The sequence below is a fragment of the Vulpes vulpes genome, chromosome 14, assembly GCF_048418805.1.
Source record: "Vulpes vulpes isolate BD-2025 chromosome 14, VulVul3, whole genome shotgun sequence".
Classification (NCBI taxonomy): Eukaryota; Metazoa; Chordata; class Mammalia; order Carnivora; family Canidae; genus Vulpes; species Vulpes vulpes.
The window spans coordinates 56,316,558-56,327,432 of NC_132793.1; the positions used below are offsets into that span (position 1 = coordinate 56,316,558).

General features: G+C 53.4%; 1 protein-coding gene across 15 annotated transcripts in view; it reads right to left on the reverse strand.

The window, feature by feature from the left end:
* The window catches only part of PAM (peptidylglycine alpha-amidating monooxygenase), a 274,294-nt gene extending 265,664 nt beyond the window's left edge, over positions 1 to 8,630 (reverse strand). For 11 of the 15 annotated variants that reach the window (XM_072736682.1, XM_072736681.1, XM_072736680.1 and 8 more), the window contains exon 1: positions 8,044 to 8,403. In XM_072736682.1, the coding sequence (XP_072592783.1) occupies positions 8,044 to 8,388 (345 nt within the window). In that variant the 5' untranslated portion in view covers positions 8,389 to 8,403. Of the gene's footprint in view, positions 1 to 5,961; positions 5,983 to 7,131; positions 7,373 to 8,043 lie in introns of those variants that run through there. The other 4 variants (XM_072736676.1, XM_072736678.1, XM_072736674.1 and 1 more) reach the window with 3 other exon arrangements.
* Between the last annotated feature and the right edge of the window lie 2,245 nt (positions 8,631 to 10,875).

A 10,875-nucleotide genomic window follows, 5' to 3' on the forward strand; every position in this document is an offset into this window, starting at 1 on the left:
TGGTCCGATAGGTATACAACAATAGCTCAGCAAGGCAAGGGCCAGGGAGGGGATGCCATATAACAGAAAGAACCCACTTTTGCTCCTGATTAAAGTCACTCATGTATGACTTCAGGAGCCATACACACTAAAAATTCTGGAACAGCAGAGGAAATTAGGGGTTACAGGACGAGGCCTGATTTGCAAGCCTCCACTGTTGTCCTTTTAATCACCTGAAGCCAGGATCTGTATCACCCTAAGTTCTCTGAGGTTCAGGAAGAGGGCATTTGTCTATTTTGCTTTATCCCAGGGTTCTTTCAAAAGGTGATGTAACACTGGCGTGCATGAAAAGCAAGCTGGGGGATCCCTAGGTGGCTCAGTGGATTAGCACCTGCCTTTGGCCCAGGGCGTGATCCTGGAGACCTGGGATCAAGTCTCACGTCGGGCTCCCTGCATGGAGCCTGCTTCTCCCTCTGCCTGTGTCTCTGCCTCTCTCTCTTCCTCTCTTTCATGAATAAATAAAATCTTTAAAAAATCAAAAAAAAAAAAAAAAAAAGAAAAAGAAAAGCAAGCTGCTATCACCTCCTTTCATTTGAACCCATCAATGACTCATGCTATAAACAGCAGGTCTCCTGGGTTTGTTTCTGAGAAGGACACCACCACAGTTTCAACTGTGTCCACCAGGTTTACTGGAGCCAGTTTTCCAAAGATGATTCACCACACCCTGCCTGAGAAAGGGCAGCATGAAACAGGGGAGAATTCTGATCTTCAGAAATACAACAGACGATGATTATTTCCAATTTCATGCCACTTATATGAGGAGAATGGGGGCACAAGGAAACACAAGCCTGCAGCGTGTATAAGAACTGTGGCAAACAAAACAGAAAGGGGAAAATGAAAGCAGGCTAAAAAAACAGACAGTAACAGACTGATGGGAGGGGGTAAGGAGACTATAGGGAGGATAACTAACCTTCTTCATCCCTACAGAATTAAGATGTCAAAATTCACAATTAAAAAAAAGGGGGGGGGGTGCGGCTGGGTGGCTCAGTGGTTGAGTGTGTCTGCCTTTGGCTCAGGTTGTAATCCCAAGGTCCCGGGATCGAGTCCCACATCAGGATCCCTGCATGGAGCCTGCTTCTCCCTCTGCCTGTGTCTCTGCCTCTCTTTGTGTGTCTCTCATGAATAAATAACTAAAATCTTAAAAAAAAAAAAAAAAAAAAAAAGGGACATTTAGCAAAGGAACACCGAAACCCCAAAATGAGTAAAATCTCACTAGGTGGGCCACATATGCAAGGCCCCTGACAGCCCCTGACCTGGCTCTCCCGAGGCTCACCAGAACTTGGGGAGCACCCGGGAAAATGAGGGTCAGCCAACAAATTGAGCTGTGTAAGCAAGAGGTATATGTGCAGCCGTCACAAATTTCCTTTCAACGGTGCAGAAGCCCTCTAGTTGTATGCAAACCATCACCCCGTCGTCAGGCTACTTCAGCATGAACACGTCTCTCGAGGCACGTTGTGTTCGGAAAGGGTTCCAAGAGGTAGGACTATCCACGGCTCGGGCCAGGCTGTGTACGTAAGCGCTTGCGAAGGATACGTTCACTTTTGAAAACATGCTAAAACTCAAAATTTTAAACATCTGCATTAGTCCTCATCTACGTACAGCCTAGAAACATGCAGCATTTTAAAGTGAGTTTCTTCTGACACGGGTGGATGAAATTCCCAGTCTCTGAAATTGTTCGTAGGGCATCTCATCCAGGGAAAGAGCAGGTGGTAATACGGTTCTTCCACAAGGGCCTTGACTTCCACTCTTTTTTTGTTTTTAAGATTTTATTTATTTATTCATGAGAGAGAGAGAGGCAGAGACACAGACAGAGGGAGAAGCAGGCTCCATGCAGGGAGCCTGACGTGGGACTCAATCCTGGGACCCCAGGAACACTTCCCTGGGCTGTAGGCTGGGCCACCCAGGCCACCCTTGACTTTCACTTAAGATTCCTCCCACCATCCTTTGTTTTGCTCACCCTGTACCGACATGGTCAAGGCACCCGCACACTCAGTGTGGGTTAAAAACAAAACAACACCCTGTCCTTTGTGGCTGCAGCGGCTGTTAGCTGGGCTTGTGGAATGGCAGAAAGAATGACATAAATAATGTTGCGCTTTCACTTCCCAGCCCTTGTGGTCCAGGAGCTCCACAGGATGAACTTCCCTCATCTGAGAACCAAGGGCACCTGCTGTTTTTATTGTTTCCTGGCATTTTCCCCCCAACCCCTGTCGTGTCACTTAATGTTATGCTGTCAAGTAACTAAGCCACCCCTCCCCCCCACTTTTTGGAGGCCAGCTCCCTCTTTTCTCCAGGCTGTCCTCTTAATTTCCCCCAAACAAGAGCAGTTGGGAAATCTTCCTGCTGCCCTCCATCCTCCACCCTCCACGGGAGTCCAGGAGGCACAGCTGGGTTGCAGCAGGTCCTGCCCGGGTGTCGATGGGCTGGCTGTGCTCAGGACCTCCATGCAAACATGCAGCTCTTGTCCCTTCCATGGCCAGCATGGCTGGTAGATGAAGCTGAAGCCAGCTCCTTCGGGCACAGATCCTATTCTCCATGTGATACTGAGCAATGCCCCATGGACGCAAAATTTCTACTGCCACGTGGTCCTGGTCTGTCCGGTCTCCAAAGCGACACTGCAGATCGTTTTCTACTTTTATTGTCCCAAGAAGCCTAAACACTGTATTGATGATCCAAAACTGGAATATTCCCTTTGTATAAAGGACAGAATCTAGCAGGTATCATTTCTATGCTGTCCAGATCAACAACTTCTTGCCTCTACCCACCCAAGAACACAAAAAAACTCTGAAGCTTGAAACCAGCCCCACCTGACAGGACTTTCTGTACGGATGGAAATGCTCTGTGTCTGCTCTCCCCACAACAGTAGCCACTACCCACAGACGGCTATCCAACACTTAAAACGGGGCTAGTGTGACTGGGGTATTAACATTTTTTATTTTAATGAACTAAAATGTAAATGTAAACGCACCTAGTGGCTTTAAAGAATTGTAAAGTATCTCAGATCTTGCCCTACTTGCAAGCTAACAAATAAGCGTGCCACAGTTCCAGGGATGCTGGGAGAACACCTGAGACTTCTAAGTATGGACAAGGGGCTACACTTCTCACAAAACGAGCAGGAGCAGGAGTATTAACCTAGTTGTACCAGCTCTTTGAAGCCCAGCTCCCACAGTATGATGCACACAGGGTAAAGGGATACCTATAGACTTAATGATTTGCATTACAGAAGGGGAACCTTGAGTTCAGAGTACCCCAATCTCTTACACTAGACAGTTAGCTTTTCTTAAAAAAACAAACAAACAAAAAAAAACACAAAAAAAAACAGGGCATCTGGCGATACATGGTCTGCATCCCAACCTGATACCACTTGGCTGGAGCTGAGTATCACTGTTTTCTTTAAACAAAGCCTGGGCTCTCCAGGTTCCATACCTCTCCTTCCTGCTCTCATGTGTTTATTCTTTTACATTACCTGCCTGACTTCCATTTTAGCGCATCAGGCTCTGTTCCCCTTGGTCTGGAACATGCTTCAATCCCCAACTTCTGCAGTTGCCAACTATCGCTCATTCTTCAGGTCTTATTGCAGTCATGGGAAGTCTTCCCTGACCACCACCAACCCATTAAGATGGGGTGATGCACTGTAGGGCCCCCACCAGCCTAGGCCCCCAGCATCCCATCTTCTGTGGTTCTCTGCATCACTTCTATTATGGCGTGAATGACACAAGATTCTAATTTTCTGTGTAACAGTCTGGATGCCTCCCCAGGCCTTTAAGGTCACGAGAGAGTGACTGTGACTATTTTGTACGCCAGTGCCTAGGAAAAGATCCAACACATACAAGTTCAATAAACAGAGGTGCCTGGGTGCCTCAGTTGGTTAAGTGCCTTCAGCTCAGGTCATGATCCCAGGGTCCCAGGATCAAGCCCCGCATCGGGCTCCCTGCTCCCTGGGAAACCTGCCTCTCCCTCTCCATCTCCCTCTCCCCCTACTTCTCCCTCTCCATCTCCCTCTCCCCCCTACTTGTGCGTGCTCTCTCTCTTCTCTGTCAAATAAATGAATAAAGTCTTTAAAAAAGAGAGAAGTTCAATAAACACTGTTGACTAAATACACTTTCAACTGAGGGCCTTTTTAAAAGAAGCTATTTGGTGTAGTTTTAACAATTAGCTTTTACTGGTTAAAGGAGTTAAAAGGTTGAAGAAAGTTCTTACATAAGAAGCTTTCTGGCTTGAGACTCATGGCTACTTACCAAACCACACAGCTTCCAGGGCAGTGACAGATCTTTAATCTCAATTCACATATACAAAAACAAAGGTACTGAGCAAAAAAAGCCAAGTGTTTTAAAGTTAACTTCACCTCTCTCAGGATCTCCCTCAACCTGGCTTGCCTCACTGACTGAGCTGACTCAAAGCTCTCAGAGCTCAGGACCGGTATTACGAAACTACCCATGGCCAGCAGACGGATGCATTCCTCCTAGGAGCAGGAAAAGAGTCAGAGATGTCATTGATGTTGCACCAAATGCACCTAGTCAGTCTTTTCCGGATGGAAATCTTGCCCGTCCTTCGTGCCAAGCCAAAAACTTTTAAATCTTAAAAAACAAACAAAATACAAACAAAACAAAACAAAAAAAAAAAAAAAAAACACCTCTCACTAAGAATCTTGTAGCTGTTGCAGTCAAATTTCCAGAGTCAATCCAAGGCCCATGAGGCTTCAAGTGTTCAAGCGTCAAGTTATTTAAAAATATTACATTCAGGGGTGCCCGAGTGATTCAGTCGTCTTAAGTACCTGCCTTGGCTCAGGTCGTGACCTCAAGGGTCCTGGGATCCAGTCTGCATAGGCCTCCCTGCTCCCTGCGGACTTTGTTTCTCCTTTTGCCCCTCCTCGTCTTGTGTTCTTTGTTAGAAAGAAGTCTTTAAAAAATATTACATTCAATCTCTGTACTTTTTTCTAGGCATTACAATATATTTTCCTTTCTCAAAGAGTCGAGAAAAACATGCCATAAATGGACTTCTTCACTGAAGAAAAGTGAATTAGAATGGGAAATTTGTATAGCTTCTTTTTTTTAAAATTTCCATAGCTTTTAACATTTGATGATCAAATCACACATGTACAGATGCTCTTCTGAATTTTCACCCAAAAAACGCAGAATTTACTTAACTACCAAGAACGACTCCCATTTGAAGGAGCCTTTCAAGATTTCATTTCAGAAAACACTTGTTTAGCCAAACTTTTTCTTCCAATCTGTTAGGCAGATTCACCAAATAATGATCTTTTTTTTTTTTTTTTCCAAATAATGATCTTAAAGGGCCTCCCGTAACATATTCCTGCTATCATTCCACCTGTCGTATGTCATCATTAGACTCTATGCAATGTTCATATGAGTATGAAATAAAAACATTATTCTCTAATTTAGATTGGAAGCCTCTTTACCACAAGGAATATAGTTTACATTTGTCTTTGAAAGCACCTGGCACAATATATTGTACAATACAGGAACTTATGAAATGTCTATTAAATGAGGAATTCAGGAATGACAGGACTCAGCCATTTACAACCAAGTCTATGGGATCGCTGGGTGGCTCAGGGGTTGAGCACCTGCCTTGAGCCCAGGGTCCCACCCTGGAGACCCGAGATGAGTCCCGCATAAGGCTCCCTGCATGGAGCCTGCTTCTCCCTCTGCCTCTGTCTCTCATGAATAAATAAATAAAATCTTTAAAAAAATAATAAAATAAAAGCAAGTCTAAAACTGACTTTCTTAGCCCGTTTAGTCGCTTTCTTCACACGGTATTAGAACGGTGCTAACACAGCTTCTGGTGCCTGTGATTTTATTTTTTTATTTTTTTACCCCCTCCCTCTCCCCTAGGATTTTAAACTGAAAATTTGCAAACGATGGGGCACAGCTCGTTTGTCCCAGCTCAACGTCTCAACTTACTTACGAGCATGAGGGTCTGCTTCCTGAACCCTTAAAATCAGGAGAAAACATTTAAATTTCAGGAGAAGAGGCTGTGAAGGCTGGCGACCACGGGAAGCACCCACGACTGTGCCTGGCGGGGCGCGGCCGGGCTCCTGCCGGGCGAACCCCAGGGCCACCCGAGACGCGAGGCGCGGCGCTTGGCCCTTTGGGTCCCGCGGGGAGGAAACGGCTTCACCTCCGGGACGCCAGCGGCCGGGTGCGCACCCGGGAGCCCCGACGCCAACCGACTCCGACTCCGCGCCGAATCGCCCCGGGGCCCGACGCCAGCTCAGCCCCACACCCGAGCTCGGGCCGCGCACGGGACCCCCGGAGCCGCCCTCGGGGTCCTCCCAAGGGCCAGGTGCAGGCGCGGCGAGCGGCGAGCGCCCGAGGCCGGTCCGGGGACGCGCCAGCAGCGGGGGGGGCGGGGGGGGGGCAGACTCGCGTCCCCGGCCCCGGCCCCGGCCCCGGCCCCGTCTCCGTCTCCGCGCAACTCCAGCCGCGGGCCGGGCGGGGGACCCCCGGGGGCGCCGGGGCGGGAAGGGGCGCGCGGAGGGTATCTCCCCGCCGACCTCCGGGGCACCGGGCCGCTCCCCGGCTCCAGCGCCCCTCCCCGCGCGGCGGGCCCGGGGCTCCCCCTTTCCTCTCCGAGACTAGTCCTCGGGGGCCCGCGGGGCCGCGACTTCCCCAACTTGGCACAGACGTAGCCGGGGGGCGAGGGTCCCCTCCGAGGCGGCCGCGGGGGCGGGGGCGGGGGAGCGCGCTGGGACCCGGGTGGGACCCGCCACCCTCCCGGGCCGAGGCGCGCGGCTGCCGGCTCCAGCCGGGGGGTCCACAGCCGCCTCGGGCGCCGGGACGCGGGGGGACGCGGGGGGACGCGAGCCGGGAAGAGGAGGGAAGCGCCGGGGCGAGCCGGGACGCGGGGGGAACGCAGGGACGCGGCGGGGAAAGAGCCGGGGAGCGCCGCGACCAGCCGGGGCGCGGGGGGCGCGGGGGGCGCGGGGGGGCGGGGGAAGCGGGGGGGGCGGGGGAAGCGGGGGAAGCGGGGGAAGCGCGCGCCCGGCCGGGCCAGCAGCCGCCCAACTTCGCGAGCCCCTCGCGCTCCCGCCCCACCCGCCCGGCCCCGCGCGGCGGCCAGGGCGCCGGCACCCACCTGGCGGCCGCGGGCGCAGTCCGGGACGGAAGCCGGAGCCTGCGGGCGGCGGAGCGGCGGGCGGCGGAGCGGCGGGCGGCGGAGCGGCGGGCGGCGGAGCGGCGGGCGGAGCTAGGGGGCGCGGGCTCCCGGGGCGGGGACGGGCTGAGCACGCGGAGCGGCGGCGGCGGCGGCGGCGGCGGGGCGCCTTCCTCCCGGCGCGCGGGCCCGGCCCGGTCCGCCGCTCGCCCTCTGCTCCCGGGCGCGGCTCGCAGGCCCTCCCGCGGGGCGGCTCCGCGCTCCCGGCCGCCCGCGCCCCGCCCCGCCCCGCCCCGCCCGCGCCCCGCCCCCGCCCCGCCCCCGCCCCGCCCCCTCGGGCTCGCGGGGGAGGGAGCGGGTCCCCCCGCACGGCGACCTCCCGGGCGCGCGCGGCTCCGGGGCGCCCCTGCGGGCGGACTGGCTGGGCAGCCGGGGCCGGGGGAGTGTCCTCTGGCTCCGCCCGAGTCCCGGGCCCCTCACGCAGCCCTGCCCGGCGGCCACCCCGGCTGCCGCGAGCGAGGCCGAGGAAAATGTCCGACTGGCGTCCTCCGGCGCGAGCAGGGAGGACCCTCCCGGGGGACCGGGGACCCCCCGCGCTCGGGGCCCCCGCTGCGACCGCGCGCACCGTGCGGACGGGCCGGGGTTGACCTGCCGAAGGGGCAGCCCTGGCCCCTGCACCCAGGCGGCCTCGCCCAGGGCTTCGCGGGGCTTTCCTGCCCGCACCCGCAGCCCGGGGGCCGCGGCTCCCCGCCGAGCTCCTCGCGTCCGCCGGCGCATCCCCCCGCACCCCCAAAGCTTCCTCCGACCCCCGCAGCGCCCAGCGCGCGCCCTCCGACGTCCTCGCCCCGAACATGCGGGTGCGGAACCCCGGGGCCACCTCCCCGCGAGCCTCACCCGAAAGCAGGAGAAGACAGGGTGCCGGGGGTCTGGGAAGTTCCAGCCGGAAGGTTCTCGACCCGGGGCGGCTGCTGCGTGTGGCTGACCCCGCGCGCGAACGGGGCGCGCCGCACCCGAGGGCAGCGCCTGGCGCCGTGCGCCCCCGGCAGGTCGCTCCCCGGCGGCCCCGGGGTTCTCTCCCCAGCGCCAGCGCCTCCCTCCCCCTGACCTCTCCCGTCCCTGCTCACTGCGCGGATGCCCAGGCCCGGTTCTGGTTTCCCCGGAGAGCCGAGCGCCCCGGGGGCCTCGGGTTGGGGGGCTGGCGAGCTGGGGAGCGAAGGGCGAGCTGCGAGGACAAACCATAAGGAAGGTGAAGGAGAAGCCAGAGCACAGAGGGCAGCGCAGGGAAGCGCAGACCCAGTGAACGTGCCCGGAAAATGCTGGAAGGACTGGAGGCCAAGGCTTCTGGCCAGAGGGGAGCTCCCAGAGAGGAAAACCCAGCTCTCCATGGGGACCCCAGCACTGCCTGCAGTGGGTAGACCGGAAAGTTTGGGCCACCTGCCACCAGACTCCCCCCAGGAAGCGGTGGACAGTCACTGAGAAAGGTCAGGACCTAGCGCATGCCTTCCCCAGTCCCACTTCCCAACCTAAATTCCAGGGAAGGCCGATGACCCCAAGCTCTCAGCTATCCTGGAAAGTGACTGGTCATTGAGGAGTCGCAGCAAAGTAGAGCTGAGTCAGTTTACAGCTGGCCTGGCTGTCGTTTCCCTCGAGGCACCGTCTGGCTCCCTTACCCCTCCCTCCTGGCCTGGCCTATTAACTAAAGCCAGCCCTTGGAACCCTCCCTTAAATTAATAAGTCACTCTGGATGAGACAAGAAGAAAGTGGGGAGGGACAGAAGTCCTAAGACTGTGGTTGTTGTTATTTTTAAGTTCAATTTGATGGGTCTTTTTAAAGATTTTATTTGTTCATGAGAGACACAGAGGGGGCGGGGAGGCAGAAACATAGGCAGAGGGAGAAGCAGGCTCCATGCAGGACTCCATCTGGGGACTCCAGGATCATGCCCTGGGACGAAGGTGGCGCTAAACCTCTGAGCCACCCGGCCTGCCCAATTTGATGTATTTTTAGGTCAAGATAAAATTTTCTGTTCAGTGAGTGGCCACGTTTTTGGCCTAAAATGTGAGAGAACGGCTGGGACAACACTTTCAATATTATCTGCTGGCAACCTTCTCTCACACTCTGGAGGTTCTGGTGGGCAGGGCCACAGCTTCAGCAGCGCTGACGTAGAACCAGTCTGCATGAGGAAGCCCCCACAAGGCCAGAAGTCAGACATTACAGCCTTAGGGTGTCCTAGTCTGTGTGCAGTCAGGCCACCCGGCACACACGAGCTTAGCATGTCTTTATGGAGGGGAGCCAACCACCCACCCACACTTGGTAGGTGAAAAGACTCCTTTCTCCTGACCTCAGGGCTCCACCTCGCTGAGGTTGGCTCCACGCTCCAGAAATGTCCTTACAGAAGCAGTCCCCAGTGTCCCACTTTGGCTTTTGGAGAGGCTGCGTCAAGTTTAATGATAAAAATCTCCTTTCCTTCCCTTAATTCTTCTAAGACACAAAAGACTAAGCTACTGGAAGGTCAAGCAGCTAGTAGAGACCTGCCCCAATGAGAAGTTTCTCCTTGTCTGCTCATTAAAAGAAAAATGACCTGTGAAATGGAACCTTGTTAAACTTAACATCCTTTCTGAAAATGGTAATCCCTCTGTAGGTGTTAGTAATTTTGATTTTAACTAAATGGTACAATCTCATGGCAAAAAAAGTGTCCACTCACCCGGTGGGGATAAAAAAGTACAGTTTTTCCCCCTGAAAAGTTCTTGTAGCTAAAAAAAATGGGAGAGTGTATTTAAAGGAAGCAGAGTTAGTCTCAGGCAGGATTACAGAGCGGATGGAGTGAACATTCTCTATAAATCTTTCCTGTTCTCGATTTGCCTTCCCAGCAGCCTCATCCACCTAATATGGCCAGTTTCCAAGCCAGTCCACCTCAACCAAATCAGATACCGTTGCCTACCAGAGTTGGCCTTGGAAAAGAGTGGCATTTTGATCGAAAGTGGCAGCGTAAAGGGAGACCCATGGAGAATCTTTCCTGCACTCCTTTAGTTTACACCTTTCTGATAGCCGTCTCGTTGTGAAGGTGAGTCTGCACAGAGCTTATCCTGAATGGATGGGGAATGTGCAGGCCTACGGGCTTCACTGAAAAGAAAGAAAACTATATCCTTCCACATTCTGTAGCGCTTCAAGCAAGATCTAAGGGCACCCAGCCTTGATTGAGAACAGAAGGTTACATTCCCTAATGGAATAAGCTTCAAATTGGCCATATCAAATAGTCAAATTTGCTTCTGCATATACAGAATGGCAAGAGAAAATATTAATTTCAATTTTCAAGTCATCAAAAAGCACCTTGTGGACCACGTAATGGATAGAGCCATGTTAAAGTAATATATGTGTGTGCTTTCACAAATAAATTTTCCCCGGAAATACAGACATCTGTCACGGAGTCAATTATCTTGCACAGCGTGTGCTATAAAAGCACATAAAAGAAATAATATACTACATTGCTTATTTGAAAGTGATCAGGAATATGCAGCTTCATGCTGGCATGTCTTTAATTTCATGGTGTTAAGAAAAAACTATAGGAGTATGAAATAGCAAACCCTTTCCTACTGGAGTACTAATTCAATTACCTATCATGATATATGGAGGAGGGAAAATGTTCCCCGTTAACTGGCAGAAACACTATGGAACTATTTTCTTGTCTTCCTCTACTAACCCCTGTAGAGAGAATGTGAACATGAAGTT